Consider the following 23,227-nt stretch of genomic DNA (forward strand, 5'->3'; position numbering starts at 1 on the left):
TCGTGTTTTTAGTGACTGACACTACCTTAAACCTCGAGGGGAAATGGCAGGAAATGTGCAAGATCAGCTAAGCGTGGTGGTTGTGTGGCCTCCAGAACAACTGCCAACCGATAAGTAATGGCTGGGGAGGCGGCAAGCTACTGCTCTATTTATCTTCATAAGAACGGACATTTATGTAACAACCACTTCTCCCCTCTAAATCTGTTTGTACGTTTCACCTTAAGGTAACATCCTAAATCTAATCACCCATCCAAGACAAAGACTTTCAAAAGAGCACCAGGTCAGGAGATACCCAGAATAAATCCAGCTCTGAGAAAGTTCTGGTACCTACTAAGAAATAATGGAGGTCAAGCTGTTCCCATGGGGAGTCCAACTGGACTACCCCAATCCCTAACTAATTTTGAAAGCACTGGCTGTAAATACCTTGATCCTGAAGGTATTAATGACGTTTTTATATCCTTAACATGTTGGGGTATATACTGCAGCAATATGAATGCAATTAATGCTTTCGAGACATGGATCTTGTCGAGCTTTGATCCCCCTGTCAAGTATGCATCAGAATTCTGCCTTCACCATAGCAAGTAATAAAAATAATATTAACTAACAACAAAGTGGAGAACCCCCCCCAGTGTAAGGCAAATTAATTAAAATTTTTTTAAAAAAGGCAAAATAAATCTGATGGCTATTTCAAAATGCAAAAGCCCCTAGACGAATGCACTTTCCTGTAACGGTAAAGGAATTTTGTGTTGGAAGAACTAAATCATACAGGGAACTAGTGGTATGAAAACATCCTATAGATATTCATACACAGTCAAAAGTAGCCACATATCCAAAAAGATACAAAAGAATCCAACAGAGGAAGTAAAATTAAAAAAGATGATGAATTAAAAAAAATGGGAGGGGGAGGCTTTAACAGGAAAGTAGCAAGCAGAGTCTTTTTTTTTTTTTTTTTGAATTAAAAAAAGTAAAGCCTGAGCTAAAGTCCCTGAAGATTGCAAGACAAGCTTCAGAAAAGAAACTTCTTGTCTTCCAGCCAGCATTTACACAGTGAACACATTTACTTTCACATTTTTCTCTGAAAAGCAACTTGGTTACAGAAAACAAAGCTAAGCTCAGTATCCACACATCTAAGCAACAGATGTGGCCCAAAGAGTCCGATGCATGTTTATTTATTAACAGTGACTCACATCCATTCATGAAGGAGGGACAAGGGGGTATTGCTGCACTATATTCTGTGAATCACGATCAGAAGTTGGTTTACACACAGGGAATTTCAATTAGCTGCCGTGTAAGCTCAATTTCATAACTTATATAGCTTTGTGTTCCTCTATTTAATGAATTTTTCAAGGCTTTAGTGAAAAGTATACAGATTTCAAAATAAGCAGAAAAATAAGTTTTCAAGTAGTAGTAAATTCTTCATTCTCTTCTCCAGGGTCGGGTATCCTCTTATAACCTCTGCTGCACCCTACACCGCTGTAACTGGCTATACCCACAGCAGCTGCTGAGCCCATTAATTCTACCTTGCCTCTGCTCCATGCTGATTACTGCAGAGCAAGAGGCAGCGCCGAAACTTTCTTATCATCCCAGACAGAAAAAGGCTGAGTCATGGTCAGCTCTTTTCTTAGGCTTTTTTTCAGTGGAAATCGGGAATTTTCAGGAAATGATAGATTTCAAAAAATACAGAATTACTTATCTGAATGTTTAGTGACATCAAGTTGTGAGAGGAATAAGGTGGTGTTCACTATGTACTATTACTCAATACACTTAACATATTACGCATGCATATTTGAACCACAATGTACCTAAGAAAAAACAAAGAATTAAATGCTTCTGCGAACACCACATTCTCTGCTTCCTTCTGAAGGCAACTAGGCTTATTAAAAGAAAATCGGAGCCAAATCTATGCCCAAGCTTGCTTGCTTTTCAGCAATGAACCTCACAAGAGATTCATTTAATTAAAGCCCATTTTCCAAATATGGGAAGCTAAAGTTTGTGGTAGGCAGAACTTCTACAGAAAATGAGCTATGCTACCAGTTTCACCATTTCAAAAATTAAACATGCCCTTCCTCTTGATTTAGCTTCCCCATAGTTCATTCACGCATTGCTCAAAAAGCAGATAACAAATATGTCACCTAACAAAAAATTAGAAGCGGTCAAGCTCTTTCTTCAGTAGGATAAAGTTTATTAACATCATTTATTAACACCATTTGGAAGATATTATTATCATGGTGACAGGGGATGTTATAAATGTTATATGGACAATGATGCCTAAGTAGGAACATTAACTTCAGATTAAAAACCTGCAATTTATAATGTGTGTTTCTTTCAGTGCTAGACTGAACATCAGCTTTCATCTGCGTATTTTTTCTAATGATAAAAAGTTCAATTTACAACCAAATAATAAATTTTTTCTCTCTGGATTTAAGACTGACTAGATGAGATACTCTCCACGTTCTGCCCCTCACCCGAGCCAACATTCAGCTGCAGAGTCCACTGTGGTAGTTCCCACACTATTTGTTACAAGCTGCTGTTTTATGGAGCGGAAGCTTTCCACGCTCTGAAAAGAAAATTGGTGACCCATCAGGTGTTGCAAGGCTCTTTCTGACCTTGGGATTAGAGTGCGCTGGGAAACAAAAGTGCACTCTTGATTTAAAAGGCAAGCAGCAAATCAACAAACCTTGGGACTCAACAGAACTCGCAATCCAGTGTAAAATTCCTTTACAACTATTTAAGATCATCCTTTCTTACTATTTTCCTCAATTTAAAGGAATTGTCTTGTAGAGCAGTCTCTATTTCTCTTGTGGTCATCTAACTCACTTGACTGAACATCTTAATCTATCAGATATAAAAATGTTCAGATAACATTTCCGTTTATTTACATGCAGTGACAATATTTAACGTACTGCTAAAATCAGTTACTAAAAATATAGGTCAAGCAGAACCTACTCCCAAATCCCACTGAGACATTGTAGCTCAGGCCTTCAGGCAGCAAAAGAAAGGAAGGAAAGAGACAGTTGTTATTGTATAAACATTAATTTGATGTCTTACCTACATAGACCAACGATGGTGCAAGAAGTTCCCGCTGTTCCATTTTTTTTAATACATTTTGCAAAGATTAGAAATGTTGCATTTATTAGTGTACGAATTTCATGGAACACTGTTTTTGGAAAAAAAACTACAGTACCTTAAACTGGTGCGTTTAGGATACACATTTGTACTAATGTACAAAACCGCGTTAGGAGGATCTTAGACAAATATTTCACCCGCATCTTTTGCAGAATGTAGGGAGGGGCAAATGCACTAAGTATACTATGTATGTTAGGTGACTAAGTGAAGTGACTAAGTGATGAAGAGTAATCCATGGAAACAAATTTGGGACCTTCAGTTCTGGAAAGCGTCAATAAGAGAGCCCGTTCCAGAAAGGTGACTGAGAATGCCTACGAGGGGCAAGCTAAAGTGGAAATACACCACATCAGGCCAAACGGCTGAACAGTTTGTCAGAAGGTCTCCTCAGCTTTCTCAAATGTTTTCTTCTAGATGGAAAGGTTAGGTGTAAAAAACACAGAGCCAAAAAACTAGAAGCCTAAACCACACTATCTCCCACCCCCAGCAGCACTGATAGGAAGCTGTAAACAACAAAGCCTAATGATGCAAACACCAACAACGGAGTAGCATAATTTACAGTGGTTAAAGAAGACACAATTAGGTGTAATGGGAAGAAAAGAAGCAAAAAGTAAATGTAAATTAAATATTGCACATTTTCCTAACAGCGAGGTCTATTAGGAAGCAGATTAATCCCCCATTACTTCAGTAATTCAAAACCAAATACAATACTTAAGATGCTACAGGGAATAAGCCTGTTCTGGAGAGATGGACTAGAAAATTTAAGAGCATTTACATTTCCAATTTCTCAGAGTTTATAATTCTACAGAAAAACATTAAAAATACAGCGATAAAATCCATGGAAATTACAAGAAGTACAAAATTAATAAATAAAATTTGTTGAAAAACAGAATGGCCAATATCCTGTGTATTATTTTATACAACTGTTTAAATAAAATAGTTCCATTTTTTTTTGCCTGCAGACTATGGAGACAATTTGATTATTTCCAGTATTTAAAACTTTTTTTTTCAGTATACATATTTGACTTAGAGTTTAAAGAGTCTAGTGATTTTTGATTTCAACTTAACATTTATTAGAGGTTTCTAATTTTGCAAATGTGCTGAACAGCACATTCACAAAACAACTGTCGTTAAAAAAATTACAGCCAAGCTTTTCTTAAATGCAAATATACCCTCGAAAACTAAATAATGCAAGCTGTTCTCTTGAATTTTTACTAACCTGGAAGACTCCACAAGCCAGCAATTTCCAAAGTTCTTAATTTCTTTTCTAGTTCTGCTACTCGATTACCTAGAATTCTTCGGAAAAAGAAAACAAAAACAAAAGCCAGGGATAGTCAGCTGAGATGAGATTCTTTGTTATACTAAGGTAACCAAAGCCCAAAGCCCAATTGCTTACATGACTACAGTTGAATTTTTAACTTGTTACTTAACTAGTGCAGTAAACCTGTATACAGTCATCTCTTTTCACTAATGGCAATGGACAACCCCCCCCCCAGAGTTAAAAGAAAATGAAGTATAGTTCTCTAATCTATTCCATGTTTTTTTTTTTTTTAAAAAAAAAAAAGGTCTAGGATGTACTAGACATTGATCCTTTGCCCTTCAGTAAAGACAAAGAATAGCAACTCACAATATTTCTATTTCCTTGCCTGCAAATATCTCTTCCCGGTCACTTTTTCTTTCTCTACAGCTAAAACCAGAAGGTAAAAGCTATGCAGACAAAATATGGAAAACTCAAGACAACATCTAGATTGATTTTGAAGTTCTAAGACACAATTTTCACCTAGTTTCTCTATCACTCAGATTGCTTAAAATAGCAAGGAATCTTTTCCACTACATCTTTCTTTTAGTGCTGAACTCTTGTTTTCTACTTTACTACAAAGCTTCAAGCTCTTTAGTGCCTTTATCACCCACTCTTAGTTTTCACTGCATTTCTTGGGTCATCTCCTCTTTTGTATCTGATTCCTACACAAATACTATTTGCAGTTAGCTCTCCTGCAGGATTTAACTTTTAGTCTTAATTCTCTCCCAAGATCAAATGAGAGATTTCTATCTTGCAAAGAGAGCTCTTTTTTCCAATGAATTTTTGCAAGTGTTTCTCTCACAGGCACAGCAAGCCTCCTAGAGTTAAAAGTCTTTAAATAAATCCCAAACAATACTCAATAGTGAGAAATCCAGACGAGGCAGCAATTCTAAACATGACAGCAGAGATAATGGACAGCAAGTTTTACTCATCAAATTACAGCAACAGGATAAGTCAGTTAAATCTGAACTGAATGCTGAGAAGCAGCATATCACAACACAGCAAGGCAATAGTATCTTCCCGTGCTCACCAAAGCTGTGTAATACTGCACTGCGTGCTCTCCACCGAGGGTTTTATGCTGCAGACATTTGAGCATACTGGGAATGTCATTCCTGACAAGATGGCAGAATCTGGGAAGGACATGAAGAATTGCAAACCCAGCAAATATCAAAGGGGCTAGAAAAATTGATTAACAAGGACTAGGAAATTCGAAATCTCTACTGTGAGAGCTCTGCAATGACACAATAAAAGTCTGTAAGTATTTTAAAGATTACAAAAATATCAAGATGAGAGAAAGAATGTAAAAGAGAAAGAGAAAGCTTATAATAAATATCAAAGAAAGCACTGAGAGGTACAGGAGTGTATATCAACTAAAAAGCAAACAGTCCATCACATTTACAAGCAGAGGAGAGAAGACATTTGGGAGCAGTTATGTTTATTTCCCCATTGAAACTCAGTAATCAAATAGGTGACCAAGGTTATGATGGATCTATCACTGTCTTCTCCAATTACGATCAAAAATGTTCAAGTCTAGATTTCGCTTTCAGAATGCTTCCGTCTGCTATGAGAGACTCAGCCTTAATAACTCTACTTTCACACCCCAGTGTATGGCCCGACAGCCAGCAACTGCGCTCTGCAGTACCACGCAACAGGTGACGGAGAAAGGCACAGAGCAACTTACAAGAAGCTCTACCTCGCGCACAGGGAGCCCACTCCCATCTCCCTCCCTAAGGCCCCACCAAAGGTCAGACGAAGGACGTGGAGTTCCCCTGGCTTAGAGGAACAGAGATGATGCAAGACTTCTTCCATGTCTTGTTAGCTCAGCCAGGGAGCCGACAAGACGACAAGACAAAGTTGATGTGGCTAATGATTGTCACCTCAAAGGGGTCACAAGTTTAGCACTTCTGCCAGGAAAAGAAAAAATCCGTATTATTTTCATAAGTAGTTCACCAGTAGTTCCAGGGCAGAAAAGGGGGGGAAGATACTGCCCTCCCTGTCACCTAGCTGTATCATGGAAGGAAACTCAACCCACTGAATCAAGTTCAGTTATTACTACTGCTCTTTTTATTCAGACAACAATACCAAAGTCACTTTTCTCTTGCTTCTCTTAAATTTTATAATTCATTTATCAGCTGTACCACACTATTTCTAAAGGTTTTGGAGCAAATATATCCTGATAATTCCTACTGGATCCTCAGAAGAGGCACTGAGCTATTTTTCAACCTTTGTTGCTGCAGGTTCTCACATAGAAGGATCCTTCTGCGGCTCTGAACAATGGTTGGCGAATAGAGAGGACAATACTTAACCCTGCTCCTTTCATTCAGGAAGAAAGCAAAATATATTCAGTGATGAGTATGATTCTAGTTTGCTCCGAACTACATTATCTGAAGGCAGGTATGGGAGAAATGAACCCTACATAAAGCTGTGAGTTCTTACAGAAACATTTTTTGAAAAATAAACATGTAAGCAATCCTGAACACAGCGTGGTTCGTCCCATTCCCTCTTTTCCCCTGTGACCTCCAGATAATTTGCCACCTCCATATGTGCTGTGGGAAGACTGAGCTGTGGTGGCCTGGAACAGTAGGTATTTTTAAAGGGGCTGTATGGTTGGTAGCATCAAATTCCCTAATCTATTTTTTTATCTCTAGCCATAGCGGACCAGATCCTTTGACGATAACAGAAGGATCATGTCATGGACAAAGGTGCCGATAGCTATTTCTGTTGTCCTCTGGTCATGTGTCTAATGCAAGAAGGGAGTTAGTCTAAACCTCCCTCCAGGATAAGGTTTACAGAAATCTGTTGTTCACATAACAGCACCAATGCTCCCACCTGAATTTAGAAGCTCTCTTCTAGCCCCCCCATGCTTCCCAACATACATGGCCATAATCTGAAGGGATCCGTGCTGATTTACAGCACCTGAGCTCTGTTTGGCTCACTTTCAATTTAGATCTTTCTACAGAAACCATATACCCTCATACAAATACAATCACCCAAATATCTGTAAATAGGGTCTGTCACGGTCACACATCTAGTTCTATACAGCACATGGAAACATTTACTCAGTTACAGACTGACACAATCCTTTTTGTAATTTTGGTCATGACCGAGCTTGCTCAAGTTAGAAATGTTAAAATTAGTGCAACATGTCTAAGCAGCAGAGCAGCTTCTACACTGATCTGGCTTGCAAGGGTGCTGGCAATTTCAGGAACAAATTGCACTAAAAAGAACATCTAATAAACGGTTTATTGCTGGTAGAAGAAAAAAAGATTTTTATCCACTTGCTAGACAGGGTTAGGACTGTTTATTTTTGCATTTTTGTAACTATTTAAACTTGCAACACATTACTGCATACAGAATTCATTTACAACTGCCTTTTCAAATTAAGCTAATGTGCTTGTGAGGAAAAACATAGGATGTTACTTAAACTCAGCAGTAGTAGCTACCAATCACCTGGGGAAAATGACCTGTTTTCTTTCCAAACAGCTTCTTTTTTTCTTAAAAATGGGGCTAAAAAAATTAAAGGCTGGATTTAGCCCACTCGTTCCTAGGCACATACTCCCACAGCTCCTTTTATCATGCCACATATTTAGAAAAGTGGCAATAATAATAGTGTGTCTGTTCCAAGAGCAAGTGGCAACGGATGTTTTCAACAACAGTGTAACAGCAGAAAGTCAACTTCAACAGCACATCCAAATTCCAATCTACGTAAAAAAATCCACCGTCTTGTTCTTGCTTCAGTTAATCAGAAAGCAAATCTACCATTCTGCTATTGTGAACTTATATGGTCATATCTCAATCTGCAAGCAACAAAAGAGGTTCTGACTTTAGAGTCAGTTACCTGTTTCGACGAAAATAAGTTCATATGGTCTGAAAAGTCTAATTTACTGATAATAGAATCACTAATAGGTCAATCATCTATCAAATATCAAAAGCAGAACTTCTTCCCTGAATGAAACAACTACCTCAAAATCTCACATTCTTTACTCAATGGAATCTCATCTTCTTCACACAACAATCTGAAAGAGTAACTGTGTTCTCCAAACATGCTCTTTGCGCAGGGAAAGCCAGGCAAACAGGGCAGAGGGGTGAAGAAGACTTCTACCTTCTGATTTATGTAAAACCTTTTGTCCTTACAATGCTCTTTAGCCCCTCATCCTTCTCAACTTCCTACTTTGAATGGAGAAATGTCTTCAACAAAAGAATGCATCTTCTACCAGTACCAGTTTATGGACCTGTCCATTTTACTTGTGCACTGACCTCACTCTCACCTCTAACCTTCTCTGACAGGTGGGCAGTTTCTTCCCTGTTTTCAGAAGTCAGCAATCTTTACTTGTAACTTTTTACATGGCAAATAAGTGCCCCAACAACCAGCTAATGCACCTCAAATAAAGGATGTTTTTCCCTGATGTCCTACCTGCATTTCCCTTTTACACTTTAACCCTTTTGTGTCTTAGTGTTTCTACTTGAAGTAGTTTCCATTCCTCCTAGCTCCTTAAAAGCTTCTTTAATCCAACTAAAGCCAAAGGTGACAAAAAGAATGAGCATACCACATAGCAGTGTTGCTGAGGCTCTTCACTCAACCTGCCCAGGATTTGTCTTTCTTTTTTTTCCCCTGAAGCATCCTGAACTAAACACTATACTACAGCTCTGAGCACACTCCTGACCTGGGAGAGATGTGGACTGTCACCTCCCTCTAAGATCTGATCTTCTATTGGGCATAGAATATTACTTTGTGCACACATCCAATCTCTACTCCCGTGGCTATATATGACCAGTTGGGTAGACAGATAAAAGAATCTGTATCTCCTTGTGAAGGCTTATCTCAAGCAAACCCATACCCAATAGTTGCAAGCAGAGACAGTGGTATCAGAAAGTAAAGCCATCATCGCAATGATACAGTTGAGAGATGAAGAGACTGCATGTAATCAAAGAGAGATACAAAATTAAGAAAGAAGTTTGCTACATTTATAGGCAAGTGTATGCAAACTAGAACATCAGGTAATGATACAGTATCAGCATGTAACAGGCAAAGATTGGTTATAATTGGAATTACAAGTGTTATTCTCTGGATGTTTTCCTTCTGGTGTTACATTAGCAGTAAGAAAGGAGTAAGCAGGTATTAGCCCTTCATTAGCACTGCTCAGTGCAGGAACTCCTCTTGCATTACGTGACACACTTATAGACATGAACTGGCTGAGCTGCCATCAGTTAGATCTGGGCTACGTTTTCACCGCTTTAGTCTCCCTTTAGCTGATTAGGCATTTGCTTTCTCAAAAGTATTAAGAGTGGCTATAAACCGCTCTTCCAGTTCTGTTGCCACATCACTAAGAATTATGTAATGGAGACTGCCTAGTATCAAAGTTATCAATTTTCAAAATGAATCATCTATTCTAGTGCAATACAGTTTACTTCAGTACTACTCCTTCCTTTCATTGAAAGATGTCTGCCTGTTTCTGGCATCTGGTCCTGATGTGCTTTTGAGAAGCCTGAATAACCTCTGATTACCAGTAGTGACTCAGTGTTAAAAAAAAAAAAAAGGATAAAAACTGAGCACAGAACCAAGGAACACTTCCTAGCTCTGATTTTCATATACTGTATAAGGACAATAACATCAGAATGTCAGAAAATGTGTCAAAAATGATTACATTCTGCCATGATAGGAGCTGTGAGACACAAAGAATTCTACTGATGAGTAGAACAGCTAAGAGTAAACAAATTCTCCTTGGAAGTTCAGTTCAGATTTTTAAAAAATCATATAGTAGCAATCCAACTGCGTTTATCTCCTACAACTTTTGGCAAAGTAACTATAGGAGCAACAGCTATCATTTGTATGACACATAGGCTGCTAGCCTGTGACAAATGTTACACTAAATCTTTTCAGACCCTTTCCTAGGTGCAACATTTACTATTCCCACCACTGTTCATTAGCAAATTCCTACATTAACAACCAATACCACATCTCTTTTCCTCCAGCTCAAGGGTGTCCTTCCTCCTGGCAGCTTTTCTTTAGCCCTCCCTACAGACTATCTGCTAGAAGTCCCCCCTGTGTTATTATGCTTCGTCTTAAACCTGAGCAGCAAACCAATCCTTGCCTAGCAGAGGCAGACAGGTCTCTGCCAACTCCAGACTTGACTTTGAAATGTAATTTTTCTCTGAACACATACCTGATCTTAAAAACTAAAGAACCTACCACTTAACAATGACAATGAATTTTCTGTGAAAATGGACCTTCCTTCCCCTTTCCCTGAAACTCCCCCAAAACTATGACTTTTCCATAGCTTGGTAAGTTCTATTTTACTTAGAAGTCATGCTACCTACTTGTTGGTTTGCCTTTGGTGTTGTATGACCATGTTTTTTTCATGGATAGTTTCCAGCAGTGCAGTGGCCAGTGATTTGAGATCTGAAATGGACTGTGGTGTGGCTGGTAGGCTACATCCATGATCCTCCGACAACAACTCTTGGACTATAACGTTAAAAACACAAATGAGTTTCGGCTTCTCATGCACAGAGATGTGACACAAACATTTACTTAGCATTAAAGAACTACAATCATTACTTAAATGAATACATATTTATTTCCTTCGATTAACAAACAAAGCCACAAGACCAGAAATATAATATCTAGTTGGCATAAATATAATATCTAGCTGGCATAAAGATGGTGGCTTTCTAAGTTGATCGTTATTCCATAGCAATTGCCAGGACAAGCATAGGCAGACACATCTTATGTTAACTTAATTCTGCTTTTGAAAAATTATTTTTGTTCAGAAGGAAACAAATTCATTCTTCTACAGGCCTACAGACTGCTAAAAATTGGTCATTTCTCTCCCACTTACATTAAAACATAAGCCCACGAGGAAGCTTTTATATTACTTTTTAGAATTATTATATCCTTCAGTTTATTTAACACTGATGTGAAAATACAGTCACCCATGAACTCTTCCTCTGCAGCTTAGAATCTGTACCTCTCAACCACATCAGGAAGTTCACTAGTATCATTAACTTCCGTAACTAGAATCTTGCTCTGCTTCTTTTTTTATATATATATATATATACACACACACATATATATATAAACACACAAATACACACACACACACACGTATGCAAATACATGGAGAAGAGGACAGAAAAGAAGTCAAAAACAAAAAAGCAAGTTTCAACCTACCACGACAAATACTACTGATCTCGTGTGTGCCTATGAATACACCAACACCTAAACAGTAGGGTGCCAGGTATACTGTTTGGCTCAAATAATTTTCTCTTCTCCTTTCTTTACGCCATTTTGCAATCCCATGAAGAAACATGGGACAAAAGGATTTCTTGCAAAACATCTGAATGTAAAAGCTTCTAAGAACATGAGCAGAAAACCTGACTTAGGGCCCCTCCTCTACCACCGAGTCTATTTTTCATTGGAATATGAATTGTGATTGCCATTGTTAGCAGAGCAAAGAGATGAATAAAAAAGTGATTTGTCAGGGTCAAAGTTGCAGAGGGGTTTAGAGATTAAAAAAAAAAAATGATAAAACTGACAGGTGAGAGAATGAATGGCAAAAGAGTAACAAAAGGAGAAGCATTACTCAAGAGGCAAATTTTGTATTGTCAAGTCAACTGAGAAAAGGACAAAAATTAGCACATGATAATAAACAGGAAAGAGAAGAAAGATTTTGGTTTGGTTGGTGGGGAAAGGGTTACTGAAATTAAGAGGTAAGATGGAAGGAATTCAATGAGATATGCAACACCATGCTGCATTTATGTAATACCTTGCTTTGCAGACAGAACTCCAGTCAGAGCACTGCTACTGGATCTACTATGAGCCTTTGAATTTTTTCGTCTCTCTAGTGCATTCTAAGGAAACAACAAATATCTTATTTAGAAAAACAGTAGCCAACAAATCCTTTCATTAAGAGTAAAGAATCTGGAACTTTGGATTTTGGTCTCAGAACAACTCTGCAGGGCCTGGAGCTTACACCCATAGTAACCTATGGGCGTATGACTCTCCTGGAGTATTATTCTCCAGCCAAAATAGTCTTTGCAATGTTACGAAGACTCATCCTGTCCCATTGCAATCACTTTATTGCAGTCTCTCCCACCCACTGCCCCCAATGCATTTTTAAGACTCGCCTATTTTTTAATAATCTGCTGAGTGCCAGTGAAGATACTGCAGTATCCTGTAGAGAATATCAGTTGGGAACCAAATCAGACCTTCCCCAGCATTTTTTTAGATAGGCATCAAAGGGAAAACTCAAACTCCTCTATCAGAGTTTCTAAAAGCCCTTTTAGTAGCAAACACTGACTTTGAGGAATTAGCAGCAGAATGATCCTGCTACAGAAAGATCCAGCTCTTCCAAAACAATTACAGTTCTGTGAAACCCACCAGACCACCATGATGCTCAGTTCTCACCAATAAACTAACTCACACTCTGAGAGACCCAAGTCATAAGTGTGAACAGACACTGAAATGAACTTGGTACTTTGAGGAGCTTTGCTCATGCACGAAAAGCAATGACTGCTTCATAGTGACCTAAATGGTTAAGAAGTCCTATTGACAGTCCTAAGACAACACTTCTCATGCCCTGACAAGCAGCCCTCCCCTCCCACACCTCAAAATCTCTTGCAGAAGAAAACGGAGTGCTTGACTTCAGGGAGGAGCAAGAATATTTTGCACTCAGGATTCAGTCCTGAAGGTTTCATGCAAAACAGCATATATCTTAACCCAGGAATGGAAGAACAATGAAGACTTAGCAATCATTAAGACATGAAGAAATAGTGCGGCCATTAGGGAACGGGGAGACAAGACCTGCTTGTGACGGCAACACAGCTGCAGTCATTCACCACACACTGCGTGACCTGCTACTTTTCACCCACCAGCAGGCTGGAAGGCTGATCACCCTCACTAGCAGGAGGAGGGTTCCCCTACAGAACGTAAAAAAAGGTATTTAATTCATTTTTCAAAGTACTATTAATGGGTATCCCTTTGTACTACATCAGCTAAGAAGCCTACAAGGAAGACTGAGCATGCGATATGTATACATACTAATATTGTCAGGATGTTAACGGTGGATTTTTCTTTGAAGACACAATTTTGTTCTTTAAATGCATATGAACATGAGAATGAACAATAACCTCCATGAACAACAAAGCACAGTTTAGATGCTACACTGAGAGGATCTTACCTTATATTTAGTAATATTAGACTTAAGAAGGTTGACTTCCTCTTGAAGTTGTTTTAATCTCTCTTGAAGATACCTGAAAAAAAAATGTAATCCTTTACTTCGTGTTACCTTCAAATACTGCCTCAAGTGCTCCTCTCTACTATTTGGCATGTCCTCTCTTTGAACTACTGAGAGTTCTTTTCCCTCTGCAGTTTTGTGAGGGATAAAACAAAATCTTACTGCTCTCGACCCCACAAAACTTGAAGTAGGGAAACAAACTGCATCAGAAAAGGGGGCTGCCCTTCTGTTAGATTTGTCAAGCATGCCGCACAACCATTTTATATCGGTCCTCAGGTTTTTGGGGAGGGAAGCTAAACGGATATATTTATGTCTAGAGGAAATAGTCAGGAAGCATTTACTGATGTCCTCTGTACTTGAAGATTTGTGAGATGGACACATGAAGATTTGTATATATATCAGCACAAGACTCAACTATGCAGAACTTTTGCATTGCAATATCCATCACTTACATGGCACTTCTCATTAGCAATCACAAAGTAGAAAATTTAACAGTATAGTTGAAAAATGGTATACAGCTAACAGAAACAGTACAGTTCTTCCGAATAGTTTATGCACTTGGATTAGACGGCTATTTTGACATAGGAAAATACCTTTTTCATGTATAAAGGGTTTATAAAATATCCTCTTCCATGTAGTGCAACTGCAGCTGTATTAGGGTTTGTGACAATTTAACTATTTTAGAGGAAAAAAAAAAATCATATCACTGTCAGGGGAACAGGGGGCTTAAATTGATACAGAACTCTGTAGGCCTCGCAAAACTGGAGTTGCTGGGAGAAAGTAATGCCTTTGGTATTCCACTTTCCTACCTGAAGCATAAGTCTCTGTAAATGGAAAGTGTCTTACAAGATTTATTTCACTTTAAGGTAATTGTTGACTTTAAGGGAGGTACCTGCTATGGCTCGGTCAGTGACTCCTCTCTGTGGTCCTTAGCAGAGACCATAGAACACATTATTTTCCCAAGGAAGTGGTAAGAATATCTACATGGGTGATTTCACCAGCAGCTTCTGTTGGCAAATCACTCCATGTTGACGGCCTCTCCCAGTGGTGAGAATTATGTCCGAAACTGTTAACTCAGGCTACTCAAAGTCCCTGTTTCCAATCCAAGATTAGCCCATTACAGCTCACTATGAGTTTCTGAAGACAACGATTTTTAATATTCTTGCTTTTGGTGCCATACATTGAAGGGAATAAACAGGTCTGCACTTCTCTTCCTTTTCCTTGTTTAACTCTATTTGGAAATATCACTGACATCTCTGTAGCCAAATAAAACATTGGTAATTTCCTGCAGCCTAACTTTCTCAACATTATTTGATGGTTAGCTGCAGTACAAACAAAACAGACAAAACAAATTACCAAAATATCTTAACTTTTATTCTTGGATATATTTTCTTTAAAGTTTTGTTGTGACTGACTTCCTGATGCTCCGGTTAAAGCAATACACTGCTGCTTCTAGGGAGACAGTAAGGTTTGCAACGCACTCACCTGTTCTCCATACAAAGAGCATCTATGTCGATGATACGATTTTCATGCCCTCCTAGGACATGATTAAGTTCTTGGTTTAGTCTGTCAGACTTATCTTGGTAAAAAGAACGTTCCTCTTTCACATCCTGTAACTCATCCAGTGCAGCCTGAAGATCATATCTCAGACTCTCGATCTGAGAAGAAAAGAGAGCTGTATGACTATTTTGAAGTTTAAACAGAAGATTAGATGGCACTCAAACTGAAAACAGCAACAAGCACTGCATGTCTGAACAGGATTGATTTTGGACAGTCAAAAGTCTTTCCAAAGCTCATAACCACCAGTACTTTTACTCTATTTTGGTATTATTTCATTGTTTTGAAGTTAAGTAACTTTAGCAGTTAGACTTGTTTTACAAAATTTCTAGAAAACAACTAAAATGTAACAGCAAAAGAAACCTTAATCCATACTATAATTCTGCTACAAACATATTAAGCTGGTTTTAGCATAAAATTTCTAGGACTCCAGGAATGAACTCAACTGAATAACAATTTGGCAAATTTGGAGGTTGAAGAAAAAGTCTGTAAGGGAAAATTTATACTAATTACGGCACTTTCAGCAATGAAGTTCCACAGAATAGGAAGAAGAACTGAGAAAAGTACAAAATAACCCAGCATGGAGTTGACAGGGTGAGCTCTGCTATTAAGCAAAAAGGGTGAAGGAGTCCACTATGAAAGATACTCAAGGACAAAGAGCTTCAAACTTCCAAGGAGAGGAAACGGGAGAGTATGAGAAAAGTCTGCAATGAGTTGAGAAGTCTCCCCTGGCACCTCAGAAAACATTGATAAGACAGGAAGGACAACAGAGGACCACGTGAAAAGAGGCCACGTGATAAACAGAGAGAGCGCGAGCTTGGGAACAAAGATACCAGAAAGAATCACATTGGAAGAAGACCAAGTGCAGTCAACAGTCCTTCTGGTAAGCTAAAGTAGAGATGCTTTTGAGTAAAGACCGAAAAACAAGAAATACGCACCTCTTCCTGGATCACAGAATGGCTCATTCAGGGTGGAACTGACATTGGTAGGAATGAGTGCAGGAATGACAGAGAACACAAACCCCCAAAATTGTCCAGTATTAGGGAAAGAGTCTGATGAACTGGATGCTGCATGGTACATAGTATTAATAGAGACTTGAGGTAGGGAAAAGAGGTCTGATGCAAGAATTTTGCAAAAGAGGGAAAGAAATAGTTAAGAAGCAGAAGGAAGAGGAGACTAACAACACTTCTACAGAAAATTTGACTCAGAGAATATCTTTAGGAGCCACATAGTGCTGAATACTTGTAACAGCTTTCACTAAGGAGTCTCTTTCATTGACATTCATTGACAACATTCAGTTGTCACAAGTTGTTGCTGCACATTATAAAAAGAAGAGAATCAATAATCTAGAGAAGGAATTCCTGAGATTAGGAAACTCACTTTAACAATGTATGCATGTTTAAGTTAGTGCTCGATAAGAACTATTTCGGTAAAAACACCAACACCTTCACGACTATTTGCAATGTTAATCAGCTACCAGCCCTCCAAACACAATAGAAGCAGTCATTTACTTGCTACTGCTCTAGCTCTGTAAAACTTGACAGTATATGCCTACTTAGTTATTACCTGTTCTCGAGCCTTCTCCAATTGTTGAACAAGGTCCTCCCGTTCATGGGCTGCAAAGTGGCGAGCCCCAACTTCATCATCTCCAAGTCTTTGCTTTGCTATTGTCATTCGAAGGAGCTGCGATTACAGAAACAGATTTGGTAAGCAAGAGAACAGAGGCTGTAGCATCAAAGTACATCTGCATTAGAAAGAGTAATGCTGTCATAGATTTCATCTCTTCCAGCCCAAACAGCTGGTATTATTTAAACCAGAGGGAATTTTCTGAGCTGAGGGCTCAATCCTGTTCTCAGTGAAAAATTCCAGTCAAACACTCAAAGCATCAACAGGAGCTGAATTAGATCCTGCAACAATAGTCACGAGAGTATACAAATGACGAAAGACCAAGTAAACACACACATGGTCAATGTTTTTTAAGAGTGACAGGAACTAATTCTGGTCAGACTAAACCTAGAAAATTCTCAGAAAGGCATTTTCATATGTAAATTCTAAAATTCTCTGCAGCAGAAAACTCTCCCTAGTTAAGAATAAAAAGGCACGAAGTGGCTTGCCCAGCTTCATTTTACGGATACCACTTAAAATCCCACTACGCTACATCAGTGCAGAATTTGCATTAACAGCTGCTAATACATTTGCTTGTGCATTTTTTTTTCATTTACTCACAGAAGTTGATTCATGTTAAAAACAAAAAAATGGGCCAACAACAAAAAGACTTGGCCAAAATGCTCAAACAGCTAATGAACGCATAAGCTTTGTGACTGCTGAAAACAGTCTGACTTGAATTAATACACAGTTATATTCAATATCCAAAGCAAAAAGCGACTACCTTTCAAGAATCATAGAGTATTAAAATAACGGTCTATAAGGCATTCAGCATTTACAGGTGTTTATACTGAGTACAACTAGGCAAAAATATTGCCTCCCCACGGCCTCATTTGTAGGAGCTCCACAGAGACTAGCGAAACCCACCACAATAACCAGCCGTATCTTTGACTGCACCAAGGAATTAATGTACATCATTATATTGCAGAGTTAGAAAAAAATCAATCTTCTGAAGTAGAATATTGTACATTAAAAATCTATCTTTGGTATTTATGGGATGCCAGTCACCATAACTGCAATGTGTCAATTAAAATCCTGCTGATGCAAGACAGACTACCAAAATCATCCCCCCCGCTTATTTCAGCTCCAGTTCAGTGCAAGTCGCTGAAGCTGGTACAACTTGTTCTGATAAGCAGTTCACTTGTTCAGGGGAAGCTGTGCCCCCAAAAGTAACTGGTTTTGGCAAACTACATTTCCCTATCCCCACAGGGAAAGTACGAACCACTGTACAGCTAGTGAGGCAGAATGGACCCTAGGAGATACAATTCCTATTAATTTCTTTATCAAAACAAGTAAGTCAAAAAGGCAACTAGCAAATCCTGGAATGGCTTCATGGCTATAGGACTGGTTTTTAAAATGCTAAAAGGCTGATGAACAAAAGGTATGGTAACGTGATTTAATTCAGTTAGATTAGTTTAATTTCTAGAACCTCTTGCTAGTGAGAAAGGCAGTAAGAAACAAATGTAATAACATTTTAAGGACTCGATCTTGTTCAGAAAAACTGGAAATGGGAAGGAGAATCAAACTTTACCAATGCCTCCAATGCCTGTAGCAGAGCAAAACTTCTGCGTAACGCTTGGCACCAGGCTGGGAACTGGATCAGAGCTGTGACTCATGCACTATGACCAACTCTCCTCCAGCCCGGGAGGGGGTGAGGCATAAGATGCAATTATAACTGCAAGCAATTATTACTTGCAAGGTCAAACAGTCTGCCAATAAAAGGAGAACTCTTTATTTACTACTAATTTTGAGGTGAAAAAAATATGTATGACGTCTTATGAAAAGAATGCTTCAGAAATCCAAATTCAGCCAGTAAAAGCAGCATTATAAACATACACAAAATAAAGTAAAATACCAATCCATAAAACGACAGAGTGCTTCTTCCAGACAGTTGGCCAATCAGAGAGTTGACAGGGCAGAACAGGCCAAGTCCTTTAATTCTGCATTGCGAATGTCTCATGAGGCAGCACCACCTGCTATAAAATTCTTCCCTGAAAGTGCTGTGACCCAAAGAGACACTAAGCGTTATGCCAGAGGGTTAAGGGTTTATTTCATATATTAGTGCTTTGTTATAAACTTTATACACCTGCCCTCTGGCTGCTGTATTTTTATTTCTGTCATTCAGAAATCACTGAGGAAAGGATCACTCAACTTCATTTTGCAGCTAGAGAACAGGTTAACGCTACCCCTCAGGATTCTGTGAACAGCATCCACAGCAGAGTGGATTTAAATTAATGGCACCTTACCAGAGATAGCTCCTGTTTGTCAAGAACGCATAGATTGTTAACCAAAACAATCCAGTGCTGCAAGCCACTAGTCTTTATTATTTTAATATCACAGCTTTTTCTTAATCAGGGTCAGCTAAAATAATTATTTATGAAGTAGCTCTGTAGCAGCCCCACAATGCCCCAAACATGCTTCATTGCGATAGCTGCTGTGCAGGCTAGGAGTCCACAAACAATGCCTACGCCAAAATTGTACATTCCTGATTATTAATAAAACATGCTGAAGGAAAAGGGAAACAAGCACAACCAGTAAATTCTTCATGGAAGGCAGAAACCACCACGTTTAGCCACAGTCACCCACAGCAATTGTCTTTACCACGTTGCCTACAAAATCTTAAAAAGTGGACCAGAACTATGAAAATCTGCTACCTTAAGTCCCAGTTCTGCCAAAACATATGCACCACATTTAACATTTCGCACTGTTGCTGCATGAATGATTGTCTGCCTTATAATAACAAACTGTCAGTAATACTGCAGCCATTGTTTTCCATGCATCTTCCTCTTGCTTAGCACTGCCCTCAACAGCTTACAAAACCATTTCTTTGTGTGAGTAGGGATTGTAGCGAAGGCAGCTGAGTCATCTAGTCTTCCAGAAGCCTCCAGTTTCTCTTATGCTTTCCATTTTCACCCTTTTACAAGAGAGAATTATATTTCCTAACTATTCTCCTCTAAGTTTCAGTAATTGTTCTCCAAGCATTGCTGCCAGAACGTTAGGAAGGGAAAAGATTTACAAATAACTATTATAAACATAGAATAGTTTTCATGTGTCAGAGTTGATAAGAGATTGTGATCAATCATAAAAATAAATACTTAGATAGCTGTTGCTGGAGCGCTGCAGTCTAACTATTGCTGTATTTCTGAAATTGCAGCAACAAATCCTTCCAGAGACTGCCTGAAGAAGTTTTATTATTCGTGTCAACAGAATTCTAGCTGAAATTAAAAGAAAAAATTAGTCCAGTTAACCAAATGCAAGTGATTTGTTATTGCCTACCTGATGACGTACTTAACATGATTTCAACAAGTAAAATGTCACCAGTTTAAGGTCTCGCTAATCCAAGTGACTGTATCCTGCTAGTAGCACACATTAAAGCAGTGAAAAACAAGTCAAGCTATCAAAACAACTCTTTATCAATAGAGCTAATGTGTGATATTTAAAGAGGTTTTTTTCTTTTTTAGTCCTACAAAGCTCTTGCCACTCAGTGACAAAGCCTGCATGAGTCACCCCTGCTCAGACACAGGCAGAATTGTTCATCCATAAGCAGCTTCACTTGCTGCAAAAGCAGCTGTTTGTTCATCTCTTGCCAGAAGTAAGGTTGACGTAGACCAGCTGGGCAGGATGCCCTCCCTCACTTTGGAAAAAGCAGAGAGAAGAATGCAGGGGAAAAATGTAAGAACGAGCAAATTATTATAGTTCTTTGTTTTTGTATATACCATGCATTATCTGGACTCCAGTGCCTGAAGTAACCCAGCTGCCAGAAGAGGAGAACTGATGAGCAGAACAGAATGGCTTCGGGAACAAGCCTAGAATTTTATCACCAACGCTAGAAGGGAGCAAAATCTGACACAGGAGGAGAGTGTTAAATCCCTCAGAGAGATGGCAATGCTTTTTTAGGCACTTCAAAAATCAGCAACCTGACTCTAAAATAAGCTCTATTTCTCATTTACTAGGAAAGTGAAGAATGTGTTCCAAAAATGAAAATCCTAGTCTAAATTAATCCCTGTCTGATGCAGTTCTTTCCTCCCCCTCTTTATTTAGTGATGCACTATTTTGCACTTTTTGGAGAGGGGCATAGTGGGCAGAATAACTCTTTTTGTATTTTTCCATTCCTTATGAGGGTCGTGAACTCAAATTCATGCCGAGAATACAGATGTCACAAAGATGACCAGCTAATATCAAGTTAACCTGCAAAGGCAAATCTAAACAAAGCCAGTTCAAGCACAAAGTAGGCAGCTCTGTGTTACCAAGATCATATTGTTATAAGGAATTAGAATAGGTACATAACCTTGATATTTAAATATGTTGTAGTTGTACTACCTTTGTGTTCTGTTTGTACTAACAAACCCTTGTTATTTGTTCAGGACTGGTTTGGGAAAGGCTGTATGTCATAACATTGGTACTGGAGAACTGCAAGGCACTGCCTTCCATACTGTAATATAGTTCAAACAATAACATGCAAATGAGAAGAAACACTGGGGAAGCTGGTCTTTGAAGATCTGAGCAAGTTACACTGAATGCTATCCATACCACAAATTCAGGTCTCACTTGACCCTTTCCCAGCTCCCTGCACACCTTCAAGGAAGTCCTTTGTGATAAAAAACGAATAAAACTGCATTATCACAATATACTTATGTTTAAAATAAAATGAACTTAAATGGAAAGAAATAATTAAAAGCAACGTGATTTTTATTCACATTTTTAAATCCTGTAACTTTAAAACTGTAGTTGAGGGAGGGAAGTTATCATTCATTATTTGTTTCATTTTTTACTTCGTTAACCACCTCGACTCTCAAATTCAACCTCTCGCTAGTTTGATCTCTGAATGTACTTTTGCATACAGCTCCAGCTGTGAATGTTACACACATTTGGCTTGAGTTTAAATATTTCAATTAACAGAGACAACAGGAGTTTGATTAATACCAAATGGCAGATTTTGAGCAATGTTCCACAGAACTTGCTAAATTTAGCAATAAAATAAATTAGTTATATAAGGGTAATAGGATGAGGGTTTAATACAAAGCTCACTATATATATTCGTGATCACCTGCTCCATATTTTTGAAGGGAAAAATTATGCCTCTCCTGGTTTTATCATCCACTAAAAGTTTGCATCTTTATTGAAAAAAAATTGAAAATTATCACACGATGAAGAAGAAATGCTTATCCATACTTATTTGTAAAAGGAAATATACTAATAAAATATATGAAAGAAAGAAAGAAAAGAAAGAAAGAAAAGAAAGAAAAGAAAGAGAGAAAAAAGAAAAGAAAGAAAGAAAGAAAGAAGAAAAGAAAGAAAGAAAGAAAAAAAGAAAGAAAGAAAGAAAGAAAAGAAAGAAAGAAAAAAGAGGGGAAAGAGGGGAAAGAGGGGAAAGAGGGGAAAGAGGGGAAAGAGGGGAAAGAGGGGAAAGAGGAAGACAGTCTGAGATCATTAAGGCAAGGCCAGGTGCAAAATACATAGTTAAGGACAACAGCAAAAGCAGCATAAAAAATATATAATAAGCTGCACTTACTGGTATCCTATACAAGCTTCTTTCGTTCTACTATTTTGAGCATGTATTGTAATCCAAGTATTCTAGAAGTTCTGCAATCGATTGTTTTATTTGTTTTCCTAAGATGTAAATGCAAAACTCCAGCCCAGTTTACACATTCCATGCCATTTACTGATAACAAAAATTTATAATACCTTATTATCCCCTTGTACTTCTCCCAGTCTCTGCTGAAGCTCTCTAATCTCTTCTCCAAGATGTTTATTTCGATCTTGAGCCTCACTCAGTAGTTGAGCAAGATTTGCCTAGAAAAGGAGCAAATAGCAGTCAAAAGTTAGTGCCTACGGAGAGAAGTGTTGTGAGTGGTGATTGAAAAGAAATCGTAGACTTACTCCTTATCTGCCAACGATCTTTACTTTTATTGTTGTTGGTACCCAGACTTCATGCTTCATTAGAGAGATAACAACAAAAGTCACCAGGGTTCCTTTATCTTTAGTAGGAAATACATACAGCATGTGTGCATACACACTCCCAGAACAGCACACAAACCCCAAACAAAACAAAGTGAAAACATCTACGCTAGTTCTGATATCTTGGCTGCTGGGAAGAGCAAAACACAGAGTACTTTGACAATATTTATACAAAGCTGCCAAAATAATAGTTTTAAACTTGCATATAATTAGACAAAAGGCACAGCTGAGAAATAATTATGATACAATTATATTCCCTAATAGTGTTTAGAGCAGATTCCTAGCCAGTAAAGAGGATGCCAGCCGGAGTCCCTGCCCCTATACAGAGCTGTACTATCGATATCTAGTAGCACAAAACTTCAAACATGCCTTGACTTGTGTGGTTAGCTAG

General features: G+C 38.4%; 1 protein-coding gene across 7 annotated transcripts in view; it reads right to left on the reverse strand.

The window, feature by feature from the left end:
• Nucleotides 1-23,227, reverse strand: part of CCDC149 (coiled-coil domain containing 149) — a 53,238-nt gene that overhangs the window by 9,488 nt on the left and 20,523 nt on the right. For all 7 annotated transcript variants that reach the window (XM_075148859.1, XM_075148858.1, XM_075148860.1 and 4 more), the window contains 7 exons: nucleotides 22,564-22,671; nucleotides 16,780-16,896; nucleotides 15,142-15,314; nucleotides 13,600-13,672; nucleotides 12,187-12,271; nucleotides 10,742-10,886; nucleotides 4,343-4,419 (listed from right to left, as the gene is read on the reverse strand). In XM_075148859.1, the coding sequence (XP_075004960.1) occupies nucleotides 4,343-4,419; nucleotides 10,742-10,886; nucleotides 12,187-12,271; nucleotides 13,600-13,672; nucleotides 15,142-15,314; nucleotides 16,780-16,896; nucleotides 22,564-22,671 (778 nt within the window). The remainder of the gene's footprint in view (nucleotides 1-4,342; nucleotides 4,420-10,741; nucleotides 10,887-12,186; nucleotides 12,272-13,599; nucleotides 13,673-15,141; nucleotides 15,315-16,779; nucleotides 16,897-22,563; nucleotides 22,672-23,227) is intronic.

This window comes from Calonectris borealis, chromosome 4 (genome assembly GCF_964195595.1).
Source record: "Calonectris borealis chromosome 4, bCalBor7.hap1.2, whole genome shotgun sequence".
In the NCBI taxonomy this organism is placed as follows: domain Eukaryota; kingdom Metazoa; phylum Chordata; class Aves; order Procellariiformes; family Procellariidae; genus Calonectris; species Calonectris borealis.